Genomic DNA, 26,591 nt, shown 5'->3' with positions numbered 1-26,591 from the left:
GCTGGATGGACAGCCCTGGCAACAGGAGCTCCCCCAGCAGCTTTCTCTCTTACGCTCACCTTACTTCACAAACAGAGTCTCCCTTCAGGGACTGAGATTTATCATTTGACCCTTTGCCGTGGCCACCAGACCGGGCCAGAGGGCTCACGTTTCCCAACATAGGGGATGGATCTTCAAAGGCTCCTTTCCCAGCGGAGGGCTTGGATTAACTACCAGCTCCACCTCCTGCCCTGTCCTTCGCTCCCCGAGAAAGTTCAGAAATACAGCTGCTAGCAAGCTTGTCAAAAGCCACAGAAGTCGTACAATTAGCCCCAAAACACCCTGTGACTGCGGCATCTGGTCACAGCTACTAGCACACTGGCAAAGCCTTCCAGCCTCGAGCCGTCTGCATGCCTGTGGAAGTCTTGCAAAGGTCCAGCTTGCGCTGCTGTTTTCTGTTTCTGATTTAGAGGAGTTGCTCCACCGCACTGGGGACACTTGAACTTGTAAGAGCTTTTTGGCAACAACCAGGTCCTCTCCTTCCTCTCCCTCTGGAAGTCCCAAGATCCTTACATCAGGCACCAATTACCCCAGATCTTCTGTTTGTTCCAAACACAAGCATGTGGGTTTGTTTTCTTTCACAATGACCTCACAGATTTTTGTACACTTTGCAAGTTTTCTTTCTGCTTTTTCCAACCAACCCATCAGTCCCAGTGAGATGTTGTTCAGACTACTCAGTTCTCCTTTTCACACTGTTCATTACATAATTTTGACAACTTTTTATCTGCTGACACAAAGGCTGCCAGGTTCTTCTCTGTTATCTCTGGTTTTCCTTGCAATAGCTCTTTCAAAAAGCCATCTCTGTCATTTCTATTAGCTGCTGTACTTGAGCAGGGCATAGGTAAGATTTGGAGACACAAGATTCTCTGTTGTGAATTTCTGAATCGGAAATCATTCAGAAAAGCCTTTTCTTTATTCTTTGGCATCCTAAATCAGTTTCCATTGTCCCCTATGCACAGGGAATATTACAGATAAAAAACAGATAAAGTAGAAATCATCAGGCATCCATTTGTTCACAGTGCTCATCTCTTTCATCACTAGCTTTATCCCTTTGCTAAATCATGTTTCCACCAGGATCAAGCACACAGGCAAAAGCACTGTGATAGCTCTTCCAGCACAGCTGCTTGTCCTGGCAGAGTGCAACACTGGGCTGTCCTCCTTCAGTAAAAGAATATGAAATTTCACTCTTAGAGTATTCACTTGTATTATGTTGTCTATTTACTTTGTTCACTGCTCCTTCCATTTACTTCTGCAGATGAACATGATGTGATGTGGTGGAGTATGCCTGTAACATACTATGAGCTCTGCTTTGTATTTGTGCTGAGCACGTCTCAGCTGGCCCAAGGCAAACCTACCCATCCGCAGTCTACACAGCTTTGGCACTTTTTCGAAGAAAAATCCATCAGATTTGCAACCCCGTCCAAACAGTTGGCCCACACCCCACAGGGAAACCAACACATGGAAGTTGGTGAGCCAGACCATAAGACCCGGGACTTCTTGTGTTTTAAGAGGGCGGGTTTCTGGGCCATGCTTCTCCTCGGACCAGAGTGACAAGCACAACCATGGGGAGTAAGAGTTTGAGAAGAAAGAGATACTCCAACCCAAGCAACCTCCGATTTGATTGCCTCATGTCAGGATTTCCATTAATCTGGAAGATCATGCTTTTGCGCTTCAAAAGCAAAGACTTCTTGGTTGAGAAACTTCCTTGGTATGCTCCAAAGGGGTTAAACTAAAAGCCCATGTTGCTCACCGTCTAAGCAAAATTCTGAAGCAAACCTGCACTCAGCCAGGGAAGTGGGAAGACTCTGCTCACAGCAAGCAGTGGCCCCAGGAGGGAGAGGACACGTGAGCCTCAGAGCCGGCGTGAGCAGGAACAAAAGTCTGCCCAGCAAGACTTGGCTTAGGTGCACGAGGGAGCAGGGTCATGGTGTGCAGGGGGGTCCTGGGCCAGGCTGCAACACTGCCCTTGGGGGAAGAAAAAAACCTCAACCGGTAGCCTTCTGGAGTGCATCTGCAAACCACAGGGGTGCACGCAGTGAAAGATTATAAATGCAAAACTTTTCTACTGCATGGATCTGCTCTCTCTGCATCTGCCAAATCACTTAGCCTACTGCATTACCCTGAAAACCAGCACATCTGCCTAAATGCTTGTCTGTCTCTCCCAGCTACATCAGATCAACTAATAATATGTAACCTTTGCCCACAAGCCTTGTCCCTCTAAGGAAAGTTATAAATGTGCTTGGCCTACATAAATTACACTTACTCTGATACTCACCTGGGCCCTAGGTCCTACACAGACTGAAAAAATACTTGAAATATTTATTTGGTTTCACTGGCTTCAGAAATTGAACTCCTGTGAGTTCAGTTTACTGCTTTCCGTAAGCTTGGTGGTTTTATCCTCTTTTTTTATACCACGGTTGCTAGGATGACTGGCAGGCTCATGGTGGGCTGGTCAGTGATCTCTCATCACAAGATACGAGCTGCTAACAGACAAAGTACATATTTATATCTATGTCCTGAAATAGCTGGCCACAGAAAGTGCTTACAGGTGAGCTAGTCAGATCCTGACGGGTGCTAGTAGTAATGTGGTAGAAGGTCACCTGAGGGAGTCAGCCTAGTCACACCATCAGTTTCCACAAGCTGTTGGAGGTCACTGTCTAGTAACTAGTTTATTATCCGCTTCTGCTGTGGCAGCTCGTTAGCTGCTGCTGTGTTTACTCAATGGCCGCTCTCAAGTAATCCACTCTAAGCAAGAAAGCAGCCACAGTGACTCATCTTCTGCCCCAGCAAGCTTCATCCTGGACCAGGAACATGCAATGGTGAAGATTCAGCATCTGCAACCACAAAACCTGCAGCCAAGGAACACATCTATTGATGTTGAACATCACAACCACCAGGACCATGGCTAATGTTTCCTGGAGCTCTGCAAAACTGCATCCAGCAGTTAGCCACTTCAAAGGTCAACACTGGCAGCTTCAATTTACTAGGGATGCTTCTAGGCTTGCAGTCCTGTACATCATTCCTACCTGGCATGCGGCTGGTAGCAACTGAGGATGTGTATGAGTGTGTACACACAGACTGAGCCAAAATCCACAAAATTGGAGAATGCGGTTTTTCAAGGATTTATCAAAACAGCCCCAAGTTAGATAACTGTAATATCCAGAACATCTCACATTTTAGGGGAATGGAAAGTAGTTGTACATTTAATCCTGAAATCTACATTTGCCATCTGAGCTTTAAGTATAACCTGTTGTACTGTCACATTCATTAGGTATTGAATGCCCTATGTTCAGAGATATTTGCCAAATGATTTTTCATTCAAGTATAATGCATCCAGCTTCCTGTCTCTTCCCTTTATGCAGAAAGTACACTTCAAATTATACATATGGTAGAGTGCATCCATCAGAAGTTGAGCACAGGGGCTCTGGTCATAACGCTACTCCTGCAAGGGAGCTCCTTTCAGCAGACGTTCAATGATCGACTTCTGGCTGAGTACCCTTAAACAGAAACTGTTAAAACTGGCAAAATTAAACAAGAGGTTAATTTCACAGCCCAGGAAGCCTGGAATTCAACCTATCAAGACAACTTTGAGCTTTGTTTTTTCTTCTTCAATTGTTACTCTCTATCCCTTTTTGTTGAGTGGACAATTTTAAAAATACAAAATGCTACAAATCAAAAGGCAGGAATGAAAGCTTGTTCTGTTTTTTTCCCAGAAACTTGCATGTACTTATTAACCCCAGACTGACTTTCCAGTTTTTACAGGGATTACAGAAAATTGCACATTGATAAATTTACCACTGGTCTCAAAATTTAGAAGATCCCAAAGTATTTTACAGGATGCTGTGGGCCTCTGTGGGGAGGGGCTGATGCCCGGTGGCTCCCTCCCCTCTGCCTCAGTAGTTGCAGTCTCTAGTACCACTGGAAGGAGATTCAGCTGCAGAGCTTCAGCTCCAAGCAAGACATTTGGACTACGCAAAATTTCGTTTGTAAGGATCACTTGTTATCAAAAGCAAAAGACACCTCCTTGTGCAAACTTCAGTCTAAGGAAACAGGAAGAAATGGATGTCAATGAATGTTATGAATGTTTAGGCATTTAGGAGATTTAGGGACCAGTATTTTGCTTTCTACAAGGTATCTAATTGCTGTCTGTAATCAACAGAGTTTTGATACATTGTAGCTTCCCCAGGCTTTGTGTTTTAATTAAAACAGCCAGTCAAATTCTTCTTTGGGACTGAGTCCAAGTCAGGGAACCACATTATACATCTGAATTCATTCAGGCCATTGGATGTCACCCAGAATATGCACAGGGCTCTGCCATCTGTCTGGCCCCGTCCAGTCTTCATGTGTCTGTCACGCCGTGGTGGCCTCTCTGCTTCCCCTCGCTAGGCAATGGTCAACAAACAAATTCCTTCAGGCTGCCCCTTCACATGCTCCCCAGCTGCCCAGGGACACTTGTCATTGCAGATGTTCAGACTTTATGCTTAACACAGGCCCCAAATGTTTCAATTTTTTTCTAGATAACTTTGAAAGTCAAAAGCTAGTGAAAGTTCTGGCAAATTTTAGCACTTACTGCAACGTCATTCCAGTGAATATCCAGTATTATTCCCAGGCATTTGCTTGCAAGGGCATTTAGCATACCCTGGTTGAGCTGTAAGACACATTTATCAAGACAGAAACAGCGCTTGAGATATAAACTGGTCATTGGAAAAAATCTGTCAATCTGACCCTGCCAGTTCATGACACTGTTTCCTTCAGGATATCCTCACTGACTCCCATTTCACTGCCAAAGTAAGTAAAACCCTGTCAAAACTTTCCAAAGTAATAGAGGTTTTGGGCACTCATTAGATTTACTTTTTTTCCTCCCTAACAGATTATTAAGGCTGTTAGGCCTCATTCTACCTACTTTACATCCTAAATATCCTAGGTGATCACATGGAAGTTAATGAAGTTTAGGTAAATCCGTAAAACACCATTTAGATTAACTTACCTTAGTGCACTTGGGCTGCCAAATCTCACCGGGCACTTAACACTACCCACAGGTAACGGTTCCCTTGCAAATGTGTGCCCTGATTTATTGCTCGGAATGTAATCAAAGGACCCCCAAAGGCCCCAGCAGATCCAACCCCGCGTCCTCCCAGCTGGCTGTTAGTACCCAACAGTGGTTACAGATGGATGCTCACGGAAGAATTAAGTGTAAAACAAGCACATTGAGATCCTCCTCCCTGTGCCCTCCCAGTCCCTGCTGCCATTTTTCAGCGCGGAGGACTGCCTGAGCTGGTTGTGGTTATCAACTGTGTCAACAGATGAGCCCAACTGAGCAGCATGTGCCTCATACTTATTCTAAATAAAAAGAAACTATGCAGAAAATAAACCCTGCAGAAATAACTTTGCTCTATCTGCCAAGCTTTGTGTGGTCTTTCTAAAAACAATCCGTGTCCAGTTTTTCTGAGAAAGCCTTTTAGTGCCATATTATTTGCCATGAAGTACAGTTCAGAAGTTATTTGAGACACGGCAAATGCTGGAACGCTCAAAGGTGTTACCAAAGTTCATACAGTGTCAACGAACACGTTGAGCACTGGTCCCAACACATTTTCTGTGTGTTTACAGCTTCCCCAGGAACAGTGAATTCTCTAACGGAAAAGTATTTTCTGCAAACATGCAGCCTTTGGGGGGAAATCGGAGCCAGGAGCTCGCGCCGAGCGCACGGGAGCGCTCCCACACGCCGCCCTCCCAGCTCGGCAGCGCCGGCTGGAGTCCTGGCGTGCCTGGCTGGCCACTGGCAGTGACTCACTGCTTTGTTTCTGGTGTCAAGAGATGGATTTTTCAAGTCTCAAATTGTCCCAGCAGCTGATTTCACCAGTTTTGCCTGTTACCCTGCAGAGTCAGAAACTTGTGCTGCCTGCAGAGAAAGCTTGTTGTTTACGGAAGAAATTTGCAGTTGTACTCGCCCAAGAAGTATCAGTGGGCATCTTTGGGATTACAGAGGCAATTAAGTCCATATTAAATGTTAACAAGTGATTAGACTAGCTCCACAAGCTTTATTTTGGGTTCAAATCTCACACATATGCTGCCCATCTTTTAAAAGTGAAGGTGTAGTATTGTCTTTTCCAGCCTCTGCTCCAAGCTATAAACTCAAATAGCATTGACAGCTGCTCCACAACTCACACACACGAGATATTTGCCATGAAACATGTTACCAGTGCAACTTTCTGACATGGTCCCCAGCCTCTCCCTTTACTGTGGAGCAGGAGAAAGACCCATTTCCACAGCACAGAGAGGGTGAAACTCCCAGAGCTGCTGCTCCTCCTCCACACCTCAAAAGCTGAGAGTAAACTAGGCCACAAGAGTAGCTTCTTGCCAAGTTTTATCTTGGAAAACAAGCAAAATATTTATGACTGTTGGGAACTTGGAAAAAAAAGAGACAACTTTTCAATGCATGATACTGAAATAACCCAAAGTTTTGAGCCAGTATTCCTATAACTACAGTGCTCTGAGGGAGGAAAACATAAGGTCTCACACACCAGTCTTCAAAAGTCTGATCTCTAATGCTACTAAGAAGCTGATCCAAGCCGACCTAGTATACGACAACCATCTAAGGCCAAAAATCTTCACATTCAAAATTTAGGAAAATGTAATTTCACAAGATCACTGCAAACCAGAACTTTGCTATATAGATTTTATTTTTTCGTTTAAAAAAGAAAAATACTAACGAAGGGGGGTATCAATAGAATACATCGTGCAAATACGTAAATAAATTTTCTGTATATTTTTAAGAAGCAAAAAAGCACACAATGCTTTAGAGAGCAAGGGATACAGCATGCAACACAAAGAAAGCAACCAAACAGGGATATTCATATATGTGGTTATTTCCTCGTTTTTAAAAAAGTGCTCTATTTTATTTTCTTTTCCACAGGGTTTTTTTATCCATGCTGGCTTTTTAAAAATCTGCTTTAAAAAACAAATCAAAGCCTGCAATTTCTTTTACATTTTGCAAATAAAGGAATTGTTTCTTTGTCATGCTTCCGACTCTTGAGGCAAAGTATAGGAGCATTAACGGTCAGGAAACTGGCCTCAAGAAATGCCCGTGGTTGTCCTTGCAACCCTCTGGGGAGGAAAATGGCTCTGTTTCCCAGCTGTTCTCAGACCCATGAACCAAGCTGTTTCAGGAGAATATAGGCTGATTCCAGCAGTGGAAGCATACAACGAATTTTAAACCTGCTTTCCTCCTTTACATCTCTGTGCCACGTGCAGCCCAGTCAGGAGAAGATTAAACCCACAGAGCCTTACTGAAAACAGACCTAACTGGGTAGCTCAACCTCTGCTCAGCTATTTCATGAGAGAACAAACCTGAGTTACTTCTTTGTATCTCCCTCCGTAAGTAATTCAGTAGTATATGAGGGCTTAAATTCTGCATCAGATATGAAAGTGGAAAGAAAATGATATCAACTAAAAGTTTGTTTAATCATGGCCTGAGGGATTGCCAATGGACCATTGGATAGAAATTATAAGCACAAGCTAAATTATCTCTTATATTAAGCAAAACCTGTGGCTGCCTGCCAGATGATGAAAAATAACTATATGGTAGAGGCCCGCAGATGGGCAGGTCAGTGACAGGCAGAAGGCTGGCAGCTACCAAAACCTGCTGCACCTAACATTTGTTCTTTGGCATGGAGGAAATCTGTCACAAGAAGCAGCTGGCAACCTTACTGGGACAGGAAAGGAGTCCTCCGGTGCAGGATCTGAGGCAGACATGTGCATTCCCTACTGACTAATTTTCGTGGTTAAAACTGATGAAGACACTCCCCATCACGCACTCACCTACAGAACACCGTGCACAGGCTTGCTATTGCTGGTGTGACCCACACACTGCACAAATGCGCTGTCTTTTGTCAGGCTCATTACCTGCTTTACTCATTTGCTCAATCTCCAGGACATCCAAAATCCCTAACATCAGAATTTCCTTCTGGGCACATTTTCCCTCTGCAATTTATATCCTTTCTTTTCAGGGAAGAAGTGTACATAGACATTTGATGGGACAATGAAATAGTTTAGTAAGTCTTTCTTATTGAAAAGCAACTGTGGTCCACTTTTTCAAGATGCTTACCCTTCTGGTGGGAGTTCCTGGTTATATCAAAACAAATGTGAGATAAACCAAACTCGGCACACTTTGACAGTGTCCGGTTAACATTATTATTTATTCTGCAGAAGCAATGATGAAGGAGATTCCCATTGTAGCACCATGGCTTGAATTCAGCCTCAGGGGGCCTTTTAATAAACATTAATTGAAAAGGGAAAGCATACTTTCTGCTCCAGAAGACCTGAAACTTTGCATTCAGTTTGTATATGGTCATATTGTGTCTTAGTACAAGTGTTGCCATAGAATTACCACATATGGAAACCTGGGCAACAGATCATGCAAACAGACATAACCCTAATAATGAAGTATGTGAACAAACAGAAAGCAAATTCCAATGCAACCAAACTGTACTCATCAGACAGACCTGTTGTAGTATATTTCTATACCAGCTATGAAAGAAACATGGTAGCATAGCTGAATATAAAAAAGAGGTTCAATAAAATTCAGAGCCTGGTCAAGATGAGTCAAATATTTATTATGATATTCAAAACTACCAGCCATTTGTTAACCTCAGAAAATTGTCAGATATTGATAACAATCTTTGATATGAGGGATATGGATTTGATGGATGGATGACTCAATGGATAAGGAATTGGCCAGATGCCCACATCCAAAGAGTTACAGTCAACAGCTCAATGTCCAAATGGAAAACAGTAATGAGTGGTATCCCTCAAGGGTCCACACCGGGATCAATACTACTTAATATCTTCGTCAATGACATAGACAGTGGGATTGAGTGCGCCTTCAGCAAATTTGCAGATGACACCAAGGTAAGTGGTGCCATTGATTCACGTGAGGGAAGGGATGCCATTCAGAGGGACCTTGACAGGCTTGAGAGGTGGGCCTGTGCAAACCTCATGAAGTCCAACAAGGTCAAGTGCAAGGTCCTGCACTGGGGTCAGGGCAACCCCCAGTATCAGTACAGACTGGGGGATGAATGGATTGAGAGCAGCCCTGCAGAGAAGGACTTGGGGGTACTAGTGGATGAAAAGATGGACCTGAGCCGGCAATGTGCGCTCGCAGCCCAGAAAGCCAACCCTATCCTGGGCTGCATCAAAAGAAGCATGGCCAGCAAGTCAAGGGAGCTGTTTCTGCCCCTCTACTCCACTCTGGTGAGAGCCCACCTAGAGTACTGTGTCCAGTTCTGGGTCCCCAGCACAAGAATGACATGGACCTGTTGGAGCAAGTCCAGAGGAGGGCCATGAAAATGATCAGAGAGGGCTGGAGCACCTCTCCTACGAGGACAGACTGAGAGAGTTGGGGTTGTTCAGCCTGGAGAAGAGAAGGTTCCAGGGACACCTTATTGCAGCCTTTCAATATATAAGGGGGTCTTATAAGAAAGATGGAGAGAGACTTTTTACCAGGGCCTCCAGTGACAGGACAAGGAGCAGTGGTTTTAAACTGAAAGAGGGTAGATTTAGGTTGGACATAAGGAAGAAACTTTTTATGATGAGGGTGGTGAGACACTGGAACAGGTTGCCCAGAGAGGCTGTGGATGCCCCATACCTGGAAATGTTCAAGGTCAGGTTGGATGGGGCTTTGAGCAACCTAATCTAGTGAAAGATGTCCCGGCCCATGGCAGGTGGGGTGGAACTAGATGATCTTTGAAGATTCGTTCCAACCCAAAGCATTCTACAATTCTATGATATTAAATATGAATGCAATTGTGGAATAAGTTGGTGGGATAGGAGGATAAAGCAATTAGTACAGAGTACTTCATTACAGTTGGTATTTCAAAATCAATTAATTTAATCAATATTAGTTGAAAACTAAAAATATGTCATCACTGAAGATAACAGCAAAGTCAATTATTTGGACTAATACCTTTGTAATCAGTTTGATTTAAATCTGACCACGGAATAAGTTAATGTGCTCACTTCCAGAATAACAGCCTGAAGCTGAACAACCCGTCTAATGCTCGTTTCTGATGCTTACTGAAGTTGTCACAGAGCAGGTCCATCTTCCCTCACAGCTTATTGCTCTTTGGTTATGGGTGCTTGCAGACATGTTGCTGACATGAAGCTGTTATTATCAGCTACAGATGATGGGCAGCAGAAGCAGTTGGGATAGAGGGCTCGGTATTTCCTAGTTTTTATAATTCTGTCAGCTTTCTGGGAAAATTTTAAGGTTTGTTGTTTGACAATTCACCTCCATGAAATGTTGGAAGAGCTAAAGAGGTTGAAAAGCAGAGCCACGACTCCAGGTTAAGGATAAAAATTCCATGGTACATATCAATTCCTATTTGACCTGGACTCCTTCAACAGCTCTCTCTTAACAGATTTACTGTGGTCTAACCATCTAGTGCCTTCATGACTTGAGACTTGAGTGACAATCTCTGTCACTCTAGACTCTCATCCATGTCCTTGCAGGGCTGTATTTCTTGTAGCCTTCAGGTAGTTCTGTGGCTAACAGTGACTACAGGAGCACTAACAGAAACCCTGCAGCAGACTTCCCCTGTACATCATGCATCCTCCTCGGCAACATGTCAGTAGAGTCACCAGTAAAATGTACAGACCCACTGTGCACGTACAGCCTGCAAACATCTCTCTCCAGAAGACCTTACAGGCTGCCTTCTTCTATCAGGCTAGAGCGATGCATTATTATAAGGACCCTTCAGACTGCCACCCTTCCCTCTCAGGGAATTTCCTGCAGTACAATACAGGTCATACACACCAGGATGGTACAATCACCAAATTAGAAAAGGCCTCAAGAGGGAGGTTTAGCTAGTATGGATGTCCAGCAGGAAACAATTCCACTTTCCAGCAAGTTTCAAAGATTAAGTATTTTTTTCTCTTTTCACAGAATCATTTGAATATTTTCAAACCATGGACTAATATTGAAACTTCTACTGCTCCAGGCTTCAATTGGAGCTTCTCCTTTCTCTCTCACTTTCTCTATCTCTCTCGAGTAGCAAACAGAGATACCTAAGCCAACAAGTGGGTGCCACATGCAATCTTGCAGTAAGCAGCTAAGTTATTTATTTCTCTTAAGAATAGTGGACTAACTTGCAGGTTGACTAAAGGTATAGCAGTGAAATTCCCTTCTAGATGCATAACTAACAGAAAACACAAAATGGTCTACCAAAAAGAAACAGCACAAAAGCTAAGCAACTCTGGAAAGGCTAACTAACATAAAAAGATCTAGCTGACCCAGCACAGGAAAAAATTATTGGAGTCCTCTGCTAGTAAGGGGTGATTGATCACGTAACTCTATTTTTGGCTTCAACATCCACCAGCTGTGAAGTGTACTCCAAATTAATGAGTGCTTTTTCATATAAAAACAAACACTGCTTACAGCTCTTTGCTTTTTACCTGTATGTTGTGGTCTAAACTGCACATACCACTCATCTTATTTCCATATATGACAACTTAACTGTGCAAAGTTCTCTATTCTTTTTCAAACAAACTACAGTTACTGCCCTAATAACTCTCCAGTTTGACACTTAGTTTAAAATAAGCACTGGAAGTGGCTATATTTAGAGAACAATCTGGTATTGGTATATATCCTCTCATGTTTCCACTTAAGCACACAAGAATATTCTTGGCCACAAAGAAATCCCTCTGCAAAAGGCCTTCTAAGAATTAAAATGCAAAGCAATGACTATATAGGAACTAGTAAAGATTCATGTGTTTGAACTCCTCCTGTTTGTTACTAAACTTCAACTAATCTTATACAAAGTAACAGCGTAGATTAGCATTGCCTAGCTATATGTATGCATATTTAAAATATTACAGATCACCCTACTTGAAATGCTATAAGCAACAGCTTAAAATGAAGAATTCATAAAACTACATGTAAGTTTTCAAGGATATATATGAAGATGTTAATAACTGGTTTGCTGACAGTAAGTACTGTGAAGCTGAATATGCAACTGCAGATGCAGATGCTAAGCATACCAGTGTACTGACAGAGACTTGTAAGCAGACTTTATTCTGCATACTGACAGATTTTATCATTGTTTGTGCCCTGGATGTTATCATGTCTCCAAGGCACATCTCTAAGGGAAAAAAATCAAGTAAATCCAGTTTTCTTAAACATATTTATTGTTGCTATATTGGACACACTTTTAAAATCCAGGTACCAGGATGCTTGTATTTGCAGTTTTCATTTGTGTATGTGTATGTACTCTAGCACTCTAGGCAGCCTTTACTTTCCTTTATGAGAACTTAGGAATTTAAACAATCACAAATTAGTTTACACTTAAGAAACATTGATCTTCTGATTACTGGGAAGGCTCTGAATTTGTTCACAGCTATGGGAGTATACTGCTGCTCAAAGCCTGAGCCATACTAAAAGCTCCTCATTTTCTTGCTGCCTGTATTGAGTAAATTTTCTACTGAGCTTTTAAGGATGGCACCGAACTGTAGGGCTCTATAACAGAAAATTACTCACTGTAGAGTAGAGGCAAGATATAAAACCAACAGCATTATCCCAGCTCTGCTACAGATTCTCACTGTTGTTCTGCCATAATCATACAGGACAAAATTGGCTATCACCTGATGCTTGGGTACTCATGATTTTCCTGGGATAAAAAAGGTCTCAGCAAGATTGTGAAGCATGGTGTGACACATGGAAACATGTCTCCAAGTCTCTGGTCTTCTGGTTCCAGCCCCTGCTTAAAGCTTGTAAGTTTTTGTGACTGCTTGCCACAAGCGTGTACATGTTTAAGGCAGGAAATACACTTCTCTGTACACTAGGCACCTAGCATATGGGGGAAGGAGAGAAGAAGGGATTTGCTAAAAGCAGACAAAAGTAATAAATACTGGTAAAGAACTGCAAGTCAGCTTGGCGATACATGGCTTGGGGTAATTAAGGCCTCTATTTCCCAAACAGATGCAAGGCAGACAGCACAGACATCTAGGTCTGTTTCATCAATTGCCTGAACCTATTCTGATGAGCTGAGTGCAACTCAGAGTCCATATCCATTCATTTGTCCACCTCCCTGCTGACTCCACTAAACAATGATGCCAATTACTGTCAACTCTGTTGTATGGCCTTAAATGAACTCAACTCACTTTGGCTAAACATCTGTGAGATGGTACTTTCAGTCAACGACATTCATTTGCAGAATGATCTGCCAAGGGTGATTAGCTGGAGCAGAACTATTTTGCTAAAGTTTCTTCGGGATAACAACCATGTGTAACACAGCACATACCAAAGACAGTAAGTCTTCAAATGGAAACTACTAAAAAAGTAGGAAATTATGAGGAACAGACCCTTTTGCAAAATGCATCAGTGTGCTATGCCTTAACTTATCTGTTTCCCATGAAGTCTTGCAGCCATAAGCATTAGAAAACCTTAGCTACATGATAATCAAGCCCCCAAAATACCAGTAAGGAACAAGTTCTCCATATCCTGTTAACAATAATTAAGAGATCCTTTATCTAACAGGGGACCTACAACTAACTCCCATTTCTTCTCTTGAATGAGGGTGCAGAGATTTCATCTATACATACACATAAATGGACTCAGACATGTATACATACATGTGACTACTCTGTTTGATTCTTACCTTAAAAAGTACCAGAAATTCTCATGTTCTTCATTGCGGGTAGAGATCTCTCTGAAAGACCACTGCAGTAGGGCTTTTCTTAGCTTTCAGTCAAAAACATGAAGATACCACAGAATCACAGGATGGTTGAGGTTGGAAGAGACCTCTGGAGGTCTTCTGGTCCAACCCTTTTGCTCAAGCAGAGCCACCTAGAACCAGCCGCCCAGGACCATGTCCAGATGGCTTTTGAATAGCTCCAAGGATGGAGACTCCACCACCTCCCAGCCACCCTCACAGTGAAAAAGTGTTTCTTGATGTTCAGAGGGAACCTCCTGTGTTTCAGTTTGTGCCTGTTGCCTCTGGTCTTGTCACTGGGCACCAATGAAAAGAGCTTGGCTCCGTCCTCTTTGCACCCTCCTTTCAGGTATTTATATTTATTTATACAAGATCCCACTCGAGCCTTCTTTTCTCCAGGCTGAACAGTCCCGGCTCTTGCAGCCTTTCCTCATAGGAGAGATGCTCCAGTCTCTTCATCATCTTCATGAGACTTCATTGGGCTCTTTCCAGTATGTCCATATGTCTCTCATACTGGGGAGGCCAGAACTGGACACAGAACTCCAGAGAGGGTTTAACTAGTGCTGAACAGAGGGGAAGGATCACCTCTCTTGACCTGCTGGCAACACTCCTCCTAATGCAGCCCAGGACACCATTAGCCACCTTTGCCACAAGGGCACATTGCTGGCTCATGTTCAACGTGGTACCCACCAGGACCCCCAGGTCCTTTTCTGCCAAGCTGCTTTCTAAATAGGCAGCTCCCAGCGTACGTTCTGGCACAGGGTTGTTCTTCCCCAGGTGCAGGACTTTGCACTTCTCCTTGTTGAACTTCATGAGGTTCCTGACAGCCCATTTCTCCAGCCTGCTGACGTATCTCTGGAGGCCAGCATGACCCTCCCATGCATCAGTCACCCCTCTCAGTTTTGTATCATCATTAAACTTGCTGAGGGTATCCTCCACCCCATCATCCAGGTCATTAATAAGGATGTTGAACAGGATCGGACCCAGTATTGACCCCTAGGGTACACCACTAGTGACTGGCCTCCAACCAGACTATGTTACAGCGATCACCACCCTCAGGTCTGGGCCCAACCATTCAGCCAGTTTTCAATCCTCACCTCACCTCTGCTCATCCAGCCCATACTTCATCAGCTTTTCTACAAGGATCTTACAGGTATAGAAAGTCAAACAAACAAAAAAACCCAAACAGAACTTCCAGGCATGTGAAATGTAAATAGGTGCTAAAAGTATTGAAAATGTTTCAAATTAAGACTAGAAGTACTCTTTCCTTGTTCTTCAGCTTCTTATTGCTTATAATGCTACAGCCTCAGCAGCTAAGTTTCCAGTTAGTTCTCCAGCAAGAGAAGCCTAGACTTTGTATTTCTAAACTGATCTCAGCTAAGGTGCCTTTAAGCACTAAAGAGGCAAGAGACAAATTAATTTTTTCCCCTTTCAAAACAGTTTTTAAGTACGCCTTTGGGCATTTCTACTGTCCACCTGCAGCACACATGCAGTGAGAAAGCAGCCATGCCACAGGACAGCTCTACTCCTGTACCACCCACACCGTGGCTGCAACTCATGTTGCCTTCCCCATGAGCAACATGAGTTGCCTTGCCTTCCCAGAGCAGCTACACCTCAAAGAATATAGTCTTGCAAATATCAATAGTAATAAAACCAATAATAATAATAATAATGATAGTAATAATAATAACTGTTGCCTCAGAAAGATTTTTAAATACAGAACACATTGGTTAAGCTCATTAGTTCTGACCTCCTTTATGAGAGGGGACATGCCCCTTTCTTCAAAGGAAAATAAAACAGATTTTCCTATTGTATTTCCCTCCATTCAGATTTTCTAGATGAAGTCCTTAACACCCAACACTCTTTAACTCAGAACTGACTTTGCCTTACAGCTACCTAAGAGTATATGAGGCTAGCCTGGATTCTCATAGCCAGGCACCAACCTCATTATCTAACCCTGGAATGAAGAGACAGCCAATCAAATGATGTTTGCATCCTTTCTGTATTTCACAGTTCCCTATTCCAGACAGAGTACTTATCCCACCTGCTGACACCAGCCTTCTTCACGGAGCTTCTCAAGCCATGTTCATGATAGTTACTGAAAAGCAAAAAAACGTGCTCCAGGCTGGAAGAAACATGGTTCAGCAAACGTAAAACAGGTCTATGAAAGGAGATATATTTTCATTGCAAGATCTACAAATGAATCACTGAGTGACATTGGACAATTTAGTTTACCCATCTATACATCAGCTGAGGATTTCTACCGCAAGTAAAAAGTGCTTTGTGGAGCACTTAGAGCTTTACTGAAGGAAAGTGTTTGCATAGTTAATCTAAACTTTGCTCTTAGATACAGTGCATGAAAACATGATCTTTAATGTTATTATCAGAAAAAAGGGAAATCTTCTACTTATTCAGAGAGCAGGTAGGACTGTCTGGCTTCCTTACCCTCCAGGTATGACTTTTTGCCACAAATGGATCTGCTCCAAAGCTGAATGCAATAGCATTTCCCTAGACACCACTGTCACACAGAAGCCTACTTCGACCTTTATTCAACCATGAGTGCTAGACAAGGCACCAGTCTTACAGTAGTAATTAATTGATTGTTATGATGTAACACCAAAAAAAAAGAGAATCTGAAAAATGGAGAATTACTTCCTTCGATAACTTTGCATCTCACTATGGTTTTGTATACAACAGCTATAATCTGCCCTTCCATTTCTGTAGCTCTTCCTGCATTTTTTATAAGAAATACAGTTTGTGGCCCAGCAAATCTGAAGAAACTCATTAAGTCATAACAGAGCCTCCTTAAGTATTTTAATGGTTTGCTGCTTGAAAACTGAAGACTCTATTTCCTAAAAGACTTTGGCTGATATTTCAAATGGAAATCTAATTACCATGATTCATGGATATTTTCATACTAGGACTTGCAAGGCTTTCAGAACAGAGCAAAGTGTTAGTAACATGAAGCTGATACTTTATCAGAGAATGCATCTATTTAAAACAACCTTCAAAGTACACCAACACAATTACTCAGACTACTGGAGTTGTCTAATATACTGACCTCGGGCCACGTTTGTCAAAAGAAAATGCATTGGAGGAACAGCCATATAGTGTGTAAGAAACACTCTGTTAATCAAAGAGCATTTATAAAGTGATGGGCACTATACTGTTCTGTAAAATTGTAGGAATCTTTGGCTAGATTATCGTATGAAGGACTATAATAATCAGACTTGAATTTCTGGCTGCCTAGGACCACAGGGAAGGACGGGCCAAAAGATGCTTACTCTTTCAAATGGGGGTAATAAAATATGTTCAAATGATATAAAGGCTTCCAAGCAATAAAAGCATTGTATGAAGTTACATGGATGCCTATGCTGGCTTTTTATCTGGCCTTCTGTAACATTACTGCTACAAAGTAATATTAAGACAGTAAAAACTGAAAGATTAAAGGAAAATATCTCCTTTTTTTTAAAGCATATTTTCTTCAGATGTAACAGTAGGAGGTTTAACCCCATTTGATAAGTTTAATCAGTCAACTAATTACAGTGTTGCCTGTACTGCTCTTGCACATGGTGGCTGGGTATGAAAAATCTCGGAAGGTAGTATAATGGAAGAACCACAAAAAAAAGGGGGAACACAAGACAACTAATTGTAACTGGTTTTGGCTTATTTTTTCAATAAGCTTTCAAAGATTTCCACTTGATAGCATCCTATATAATAAGACTATTAGGGCATTTTCAGTCTGATTCTATTACAACTCTGAACAGTCTGTACCATATGCAAGGTGAACAAGTCTTTTTTATTAGTAGAAATGCTTCTGAAGTGTCCGTGGTTACCATTCAGCACAAGCACAAGCTTATTTTTCCTCACTACAGGTCTTGACCCACATTAGATCTCAACCGAAATTTATACTCAAAATTGACAGTGTTGAAAACACCATTCCTTCCCTCCAAAAAAATGAACTGGCAAATGATTGGCTCTCCCCTTCATTTTCAAAATGCTTGTACTTGTAGTGTAATAAGCATAATGACCACAAAGTACTGCCTGTCAGCAGTTTTACTTATACAAAAACTCACACCATGCATGCACCCTGAAATTCCTAAAAAGAAACTTTAATTCGATTCATTTAAGTCTTTCATTTTTTCAGAAAACTGAAAATATTTCTAGCTGTTTTCAGCAAGTGATTTTGCATGTTTGTACTTGTATTTTAGCAAACTTTGACAATATTTGCAAGGTCAGTATTCGTCCTGTTTATAACAGAAGCTGAAAACGTATTATTTAACCTCCTATTAATGGAGAAGATAACAGTACAAAGCTAGACTGATTTACTAATCCTGGGCCCTACCCACCTCCATCACAGCCAGCCACAGCAGCTGGGATTTCAGGCAGGAAGCCATACCTCACCCTCCAGCTTTCGACTGAGACATGCCCAGATCCCTGCAGCCTTTCCAGCAGACTCTGGGAATACAGTCACCTTGTGTACATGTGCAAGCTGCAGTGGTGTGACCATAGTCTCTCTGGGTAGGCTGTGCAACCAACACGCGCAGTTGCATCGTAAATTAAAGCTAGCCCAGGTTATGTCCCAATTAAGCTGAAGGCTCATATTGAGTGGCTGCTACACAGATGCCCAGATAGTTTTTCATGTAAACATGCAGCATTTTGAAATGTGAGGCTGCAATATAATTTTTACTAAGTGTGGTTTACAGTGCTGTATCAGTGGTAGAGAATCATACAAGTTGCTTCACCCTACTAATGAGTAACAAACCTTGTTACCTGGAGGGAATCAGTTTTTTTCTAGGTTACATGCAAGTTACTTGTTCGACTGAGGTGATTTGGCCTCCATCACCACTCTCAAACACCCTTTTGCCCTCCTACAGCTTTTAATTTTTTTTTCAAATTCTAGCGGCAAATTATCTACTTTCAGTTGCTTTCATGCAAAACAAAGTCCAGCCTATTGTCAGGAGTTGCAGGTATATTCGGTAAAAATGAATTTCATAACAGCCGTCGTCCCTCTCTTGTGGCCAGCCTCCATGGCTCAGTGTAAAATACACTAAAATAGCTTGTTGACTCTCTAAGCACTGAATCACTAACAGCTGTATGTGAAAATACAGTTCTGAGAATGTTACTGTCCTGTGGAGGAGAGGAATGCTTTGAAACTCATCTCTCACGCAGTGACTCACCGATAACAATTTAGGATTCCTTTGTTCTCCTGCTGCAAATGGAAAGCCAAGACTTATCAAAAGTGTCATGCACAGGCAGCTGCTGCTGAGGCCCTCCATGAACATAAAGTGCTCTTGGCCGTCTTTGCACAAGACCTGCCTCTGAAGATGAGCAAAAAGTATGCTAATAACTGTAATTTGGGCATAGTTCAATAAAAATGCTATTGCCTAGAAGCCTAGGACAGAAGTTATACCTGAGCAAGCAAAAATGTCAGATTTCCTACTGGTATCAGCAAGACAAGGGAGAGGCTGGAGCAAGGCGGAATGCTACTCACACATGGTACTATTAAGTTGCTGGTGACAGACTGAACAAGAAAATAGCAAGAATAAATGAGCTGCTAACACAAGAGTAGTGGCTCAGTAGCCAAAGTGGAGTGTACAGGAGAAATGGTACCAGAGGTGAAGGAGAAATAAGAAGAGCACAAAAGTCTAAGTGTACCAGAACTATGTGAGAGTCAGCCTTTTTTTTTTTTTTTTCCCCTGGGAGTGATTAGGAAGGACAGCTGTCACTCCAAATTATGCAATTATTTTGACCAGGAAGACAAACATTTTAATTATCAGGTCAAGGCAAAATAGACCATGTGCCACTTTTAATGGCTTCTCAATTCCATCAAATGGCATTCGGTGCAGAGATGTCCAGACTACAGGTTTGGGAGACCCAAACCAATACGCTCTTATGGCAGGGTGGATTTGTCAGCTGAAAACCTTGCCAGCAAGCGAGCATTGTGGTATGCCGGCCTGGTTCTGCTGCAGGTAGGTACAAGCCGGTGCAAGTCTCCGTGAATTACCCTCTATTTTGCTCCCGATTACACAGTTATCACAAACATGTGAGACCACTTGTCTCATCTTAGGGTTGTACAAAGCCAGCAATGTTATACCTTTTTTACATTTTCAAATTGCTTACTTTCCTATGTACAGGAAGTACTGCAGTTAGATGGAAAAAAACCTGAGACTACAGATGTGCCAATCTATCTGCCAGTAGGTTTGTAACTGAGCACAACACAGCACACGTCAGATATGAACTGCGCTTGCTGTGCAACAAAATTTAGGATCACCAGTGATTACCTGTTTCATACTCTGCATATTACAACCAAATGATGTGGCATTCAAGATGAGAGCGCTGAGGTCAAAAGAGGTCAGTTTTAAGTCATATGGCACAGCTATAAATACAATCTATTTAAATGGTATGCAGGCCAGGTTTAGATTTAAGATTCCTTACGCTGCTGCTCTCACGCCTGACTTATCTGATGGCCTGGGATGGCTGTCCTGTCTCTTGAAATTATCTTCCATCTTAAAACCATTTGAAAGTATAGCTATATGATAAGTATGTCCCAAAAGACAGACTTCAGTTTCCTGACTCTGTTGTTAGTGATGTTGCTTGCTTACCTCCTCACCATAACCTGTTACCTGACCTTGAGTGTACCACAGAAACAGAGTCTTGGACTAATGCAGCAAAAAGTAGGCATGTTTTAAGGAGAAGACTATTTTTAGATATATTGTAATTTATTACATCACTCTTCTGAATGAAATCTATTTCTTTTTAAGGATGAGTCTCCCTCAGAATACTGCAGAAAGAGAAAACATTATTAAAGAACTCTGAAATGCATACTATTAAAATATATCCCAGTAGACATGAGATTTGAAGTAATACACCCTTGCAGAATTTTAGAAGGAAAGCAACACACAGGAAAATATGCATTTAAAGGTGCCAATGATCATATGAGAGCCAGATGCACATGGCTGTATCAACTACCACTTACAGCTTTAGCAGTTCAGTGCCACATAGCTCATTATAGAAGATCAACATGGAAAGTTGCTTGACATCACTCCACAGAAGAGCAAAGGTGATAAGGAGACAAGTGTACAAAACCCATTGCCACTACCACTAAAATAGCTTCAAGTCCACTGCAACTGGCAGTGCACGGGCACATTTAACAATGATCACTTGCTTTTTGGAGCACATTGCTAATATAAATAACCTCTCTTCCCTGTAGCTTGCAGGGGTAGTAAGACAAATTTCTTATCTAATGCTTAAATCCAGGCAAGCAGATACAGCACAGCAAACTCCATTAGTGCAAATTTGAGCTGACAGCCCAAATACACATTATTTGTAGCTCTATTAAACTGGTCTTTGTTAAAATGAAGGGAGATTGAGAACAAAACATACCCACAGGCACACAAAATGCTGTACAGATATTCTTGGCAAAAATGTAAACATTGTCCCGAGTCACAGAAAAGACGTGCCATAGTTATTGTGTCTAATGAAATTTATCTATAATAATGCTATGAGCAGGATGTTCTTACAGTCATGTTATGGCTGCCTCTGTGCTGGAGAGGGCTGGGAGGAAAGCTAAAAATGCCAAAATCCAACCCCGCAGAATGGCTGCAACTGACGTAAGGCTGTGTTTCCTACTGCCATTTCAAGTGGGTCTACATGGCTTTATTTGTTACGCTACTCAGGATTACTGCCTATTACATACAGCATCTTCCTTTGTTTTAAAGTTTGTTTTACACTTACAAAGCACGTGTCCTCTGAAATAAATGCACAATTTGGTTAAACAAAATCTCAAGATTATTTGATGAAATCCTATCATACAAAGTTTGACAGTATGTATTAGAATTAACCAGGTCCTTCCCTTGCAACACATACACTGCTGACACAGAAGTAAATTCTTGTGGAAACTGGCCATTATAGACCTGCGAAGCTTTCTGCCCCAACTTAGCTGGGCATAAACTCATGCTAAATATACCTGTTGGTGTTAGTGGTAAGCAACATGGTATTCAAGCTCCTCAACTATCTCTAAATACCACAGTAGTGATGAATATAGATCTGCTTTCCGAATTTCTCATCCATTAGTTGGGTCCAAGGAGTTTGATCTTTGTCTTATATTCTGTACCTGGATTTTTTAAAATAAATTATCTGTTCAGAGGCATCACGAATGCAAAAATATTTATGGGAGCATGCCTACACCTCTGAGTTAAAATAGACCATTGACAAATTGGTTTATGTGCACTAGCAAATCACTTAAAGCTTGAAGATCTTATGACTGGTCCATTGATCACACACAAATTCATCTGTTGCTCATCAGATTTCAGAACCAGGATTACGTGATGAAGCCCTTTTCCTGAGCAACAACATTGCTGTGTTTCCTGTGTAGCTGGTATCCTACAAACACCCACTTCATAAAGCACATCACATTTGCATGGGATTTCCCAGCTTACACTGAAAACAGAACTGGCACATTAGGAAACATGCTGCCTCAAGCATGATGCTGTATTTACCCAGCCTGGGCCATGACGTCAGCTGGGTGCGCTTCTCAGCCACAGGTAAGCTCGCAAGAAATTTACATCCTCAGCTGTTTCTGTATTTTACATTTTTCTTTGCATGGTGTTTGTCTGCTAAAAATCATCGCAATTCTAAAATGCAAAGACTGAGTTAGCCGATGACTGACTCAAAAAGCTGACAGTTAAAAAGAGCACCTTGACGTTTATAATTGAAAGTCCTACTCCTGAATTCAGAGCCATGTGAGAGAGCTTGAGGCTTACAGAGGGTTTCAGTGAAGCAGAAGTTTATGGGAGCACAGGTCCACTGCACAGTTATTACAGTAAAACGACTGATTTATTTCTTGTGTAGCTGATATCCTACAAACACCCGCTTCATTAGGGCCTGATTTGCCAGTCTTGAGTAAAGCAGTGAAGAGTGAAACAGCTATCTGTTTCAGCATTGACTATTCTGGTTTGATCTTCCTTTTGCACTTGACAATAGTTTTACTGATATTTTGAACACACAAAAAAAATCTCTTATTCCAGAACTAACAGAATACTCAAGGGAAGCCAGAGACATTTTAAAAAGCAGTTGGACCTTAGAAACCTATTGGTTTAAGTGGGAATGCATAGCTGTAAACAAAAGCAAAATTTAGCCTCACACTTCCTTTCTGTGCCTGGCCCTTCAGAAGATATTGGCTTCCGTAGCAACCAGGCAAAAAACTTTCAAGTATGGAGTGGAAATTTCTGGGCAGGATTTTAGTTATATTCAAATCATCTTGACAGTCTGGCACAACACCACACTACTGAGAGATTTATAAGATGAAAGAACTTGCACTGCAAGTCAGATAATCCCTGTAAGAGATTTGCTGTATATAACTCTATATTACAAATCATATTTTAAAATAATAAAACAATTTTGAAGCAATGCAAGAAGTGGAACAATTCAAAGCTAAGCCACCACTCCCATCCTTCACCTCTCCACTGTCTCAGTAAATCACCACATGTACATACAGTGACCTGCAAATACCAGGGTCCAGCGCTGCGAAAAGGAACATGGTTTTACTAGACGAAAGACTAAAAGAGCATCTAAGGAAGACTGGCTTTGCACACCTGCTACACAGATTTGGATGAACTATTTTCAACTAGATTTAGTTATGATTCTATGAATGTATTTCTGAGGAGGCTAATACCTTGTGTGCCAAATGTTCACACGGAACGACTTACAGTGATTAAATTACAGACTGCAGAAAAAAGGTTTATAATGGAAATGCTGACAGAACTATGCCTATTAAGAGAGCTGGTATACCACATATTCTCCCAGAGTATAAGTTTAGTTATATATCTCCAAAAAACAAGATCTACAATGACAGAAGCTGTGTAGCCACTGGTATGCTTATGGTCACATAGAAAAATCAAACTACAACAACAAAAACAGTGTTCTGTGGGCCAAAAAAAAAGGTAGGCTGCTGCTGATCCAAATCTCTGATCAAATTTCCCAGTTTCTTGAAGCACTGTGGCATGGATGTGCACAACGTGATGCACATCCATTTCTGCAGGTATTAACTCCCAGCATCTCACAGTCCCTTGGACCTGAATCAATACCACTACCATGTGGCTCCCCGTTAATCACAAGGAGGAAGTGCTCCTTCCAAGACAGGTGGCTTAAAAGGGCATGATGTTAAGAGGCATAGCTGGGAAAGCAGAGATGGTTACTAAATTTCCACCAGTATCTTCAAAACATGCGGGAAAATCTATGTATATTTAAATTAAAAAAAAGAAGAAGAGAAAAAGCAATTATTTTAATCATGACATCCTCACAGCCTTTTCTAAGTTAGCATTCTTTATACATTCTCAAACCCTAATGATTAATCTAAAAATGAACAATTCAGGTGACTTTGCATATGTGAGAACTGGGTATCAATCAGGAAAAAAAAAAAAAGCTTCATTATCAATGAAGTGACAAGTGGAATGACAAAACTGGACTAGCCACCTTTGAACGGAGCACTGATGAGGGGTAGTGAGGGGTGTCTATTTCTGTCTGTACTCACCTCTGGATTATTCTGGGCACCTCTTTTAGAGCTTAAAAACTTTGAAAACTCATAGTCCCTTTTACTGTGTGAGCACAACTTTCACTTTATGAATGACGTTGTGGCCAAACATAACCAAAACTAAATTATTTTATTACCCAGTTATAACCATATTGTATTTATTTTTGTTTAGGCTTTGGTTTGTTCATATTGATTCTGTCAAAAACGGGAGCCTACACTAAAAACTTACCAAGTAAGAGTTACAGTTGCATGGAAACTCTGTACAGTGAATGGATTTTGTACCCTCTTCCAATGACAGTCAGTCTCAGTAAAGTCTAATACAACTTATGAAAAACTAAGAGCCTATGTTTTTCGTGTTGAACTGTAGATACCACAAACTGGAGAAAAGTCTTCACTGAACATGTTGTAAGGATACTCTTCACAAAGATCGTCTCCTGCCCTGAAAATGCATGCACCCCTAGAGTACAGCCCAAAATATATTTAGAAAAAACAACAGTGCAGCTTAATGGGAATTTGACAGGTGTGTTTCTTCTAGGAAGAGGACAAGTTACCTACAGCAGGTTTGATAAAAGTCACCTTTTCCCAGCAAAAAGTGAAAGAAACAGGAGGGCGGTTTCCGAGGCTTCCTGCAGAAACCTGCGGCGAGACCCGTGCCTGGGGGCTGCGGAGGGGAAACGGACGCCTCCCCGCAGCCCCTGCAGACCGATCAGCTGTCAGGGGACTGACACCCGGAGACCGAAACTGCGCACGGGAGGGATCCGACGGCGGCTGTCTGCCCAGGAAAGCGGAGCAGCGCGGCACCCCGGCACGCCGCCCGGCCGAGCGCTGCGCGCCGCCACCGCGGCCGCGGGCTGCGGCAGCGCCCGGGGGGCAGCGGCAGCGGCAGCGCCCGGGGGCGGGGGGGGCGGCAGCACGCCCGGGGGGCAGCAGCGCTCTTACCTTCCCCGTGCAGTGCCCAGGGCAGATGCGCGTAGTCCCACTCGTAGCCACAGGCGCTGTCCTCAAAGGCGCACGACCCGGGGGAGAGCAAGGCCGCCCCGGCGAGCCGCAGAGCTGCAAGGAGAAAGCCAGCCCCCGGTCACGGCCCCGCCGGCCCGGGGGCCGCGGCCGACCCCGCAGCAGCGCCCACCCCGCGCCCCGGGCGGGCGGGGGGCGTCGCGGCGCGTCCCCCGCCGCCGCCGCCGCCGCCGCTTACCGTGCGCGGCGAGGAGGCAGAGCCGCAGCATCTTCCGCGCCGGGGGAGCCGGGGCTGGCGGCGGCGGGGCGGGCGGGCGCGGCGGCCGGGAGCGCGGGGGCGCGGCCGCGCCGAGCCCGGGGCGGCGGCGGCGGCGGGGGCGGCGGGGCTGAGCGCGGCCCCTCGGCACCCCGGCGGGGCGCAGGGAGGCGAGCCGCGGCCGCGGGAGGGCAGGGGAGGGGCGGGGAGGGCCTGCGGGCACCACCGGTGGGCGGCCCGTCCCACCCCCCGAGTCGGAGCGGGGTCGGCCCCGGACGGGACGGCTGGGACTGGAGCGTCCTCGGGGGTGGGGGTGCCGCCGCCCCTGCGGGCAGCCCGCTGAAGTGCCTCACCCCCCCTCACGGTAAAAACGTGCTTTCTAAAGTTTAAGTGGCTTTTCCTGCGGTGCAGCTTGTGCCCAGCGCCTCGCTCCCGTCGCTGGGTACCGCTAGAAGAGCCAGGCTCCCTCTCACGCGCTCCCCCGTCAGGTATTCGTAGCCATTGGTGAGATGCCCACTCACACACACCTGCAGAAGACGAAGCGGCTCCCGGCCCGCCACAGCCTGCCCTGCCGTCCTTCTCTGCCACAAAACCTGCCATAGCGGAGGGCCATGGCAGGGTACCCTCGCTCTTTTAGGTAAGAAAGGTGCAGGAGCTGCTGGGGTGCTCCGAGGGCTGTAGTTCATAGGATTACAAGATAACTCGGGAGGGGACCACAGGAGGTCTCCACTCCAAGCCCTGCCTGAAGCAAAGCCAGCTCTGGGCTCAGACCAGGCTGCTCAGGACCATATCCACTTGGGACTTGATAACTTCCAAGGCTGGAGATGGCACAAGCTGTCCGGGCCCCGGCTCCACTGCTGGGCTGTCCTTGTGGGGAAAACGTTTCCTCCTTAGAGACACTCTGAATTTCTGCTGTTTCAGCTGTGCTGCTGCCTCTCACCCTCCCGCCATGCATGCCTGTGAAGAGCCCGACTGCGTCTCCTCCATCCCCTCCTGTCCCTACCACGGCCGCTGTTGGGTGTCCCCAGTCGCCCCTCTTCCTGGCTGAACCAGCCCCGGTCCTGCAGCCTCTCCTTGCAGGATGAGAGCTCCAGCCCCACCG

General features: G+C 43.6%; 1 protein-coding gene across 2 annotated transcripts in view; it reads right to left on the bottom strand.

Moving 5' to 3' along the window:
* The window catches only part of MAMDC2 (MAM domain containing 2), a 63,765-nt gene extending 38,181 nt beyond the window's left edge, over positions 1–25,584 (bottom strand). For both annotated transcript variants that reach the window (XM_052778594.1, XM_052778595.1), the window contains exons 1-2: positions 25,472–25,584; positions 25,216–25,329 (exon numbers count right to left, since the gene is read on the bottom strand). In XM_052778594.1, the coding sequence (XP_052634554.1) occupies positions 25,216–25,329; positions 25,472–25,502 (145 nt within the window). In that variant the 5' untranslated portion in view covers positions 25,503–25,584. The remainder of the gene's footprint in view (positions 1–25,215; positions 25,330–25,471) is intronic.
* Between the last annotated feature and the right edge of the window lie 1,007 nt (positions 25,585–26,591).

This window comes from Harpia harpyja, chromosome Z (genome assembly GCF_026419915.1).
Source record: "Harpia harpyja isolate bHarHar1 chromosome Z, bHarHar1 primary haplotype, whole genome shotgun sequence".
Taxonomy (NCBI): Eukaryota; Metazoa; Chordata; class Aves; order Accipitriformes; family Accipitridae; genus Harpia; species Harpia harpyja.
The sequence above is the reverse complement of the archived record's forward strand: the minus strand, read 5'-3'. Positions and strand labels throughout refer to the sequence as shown.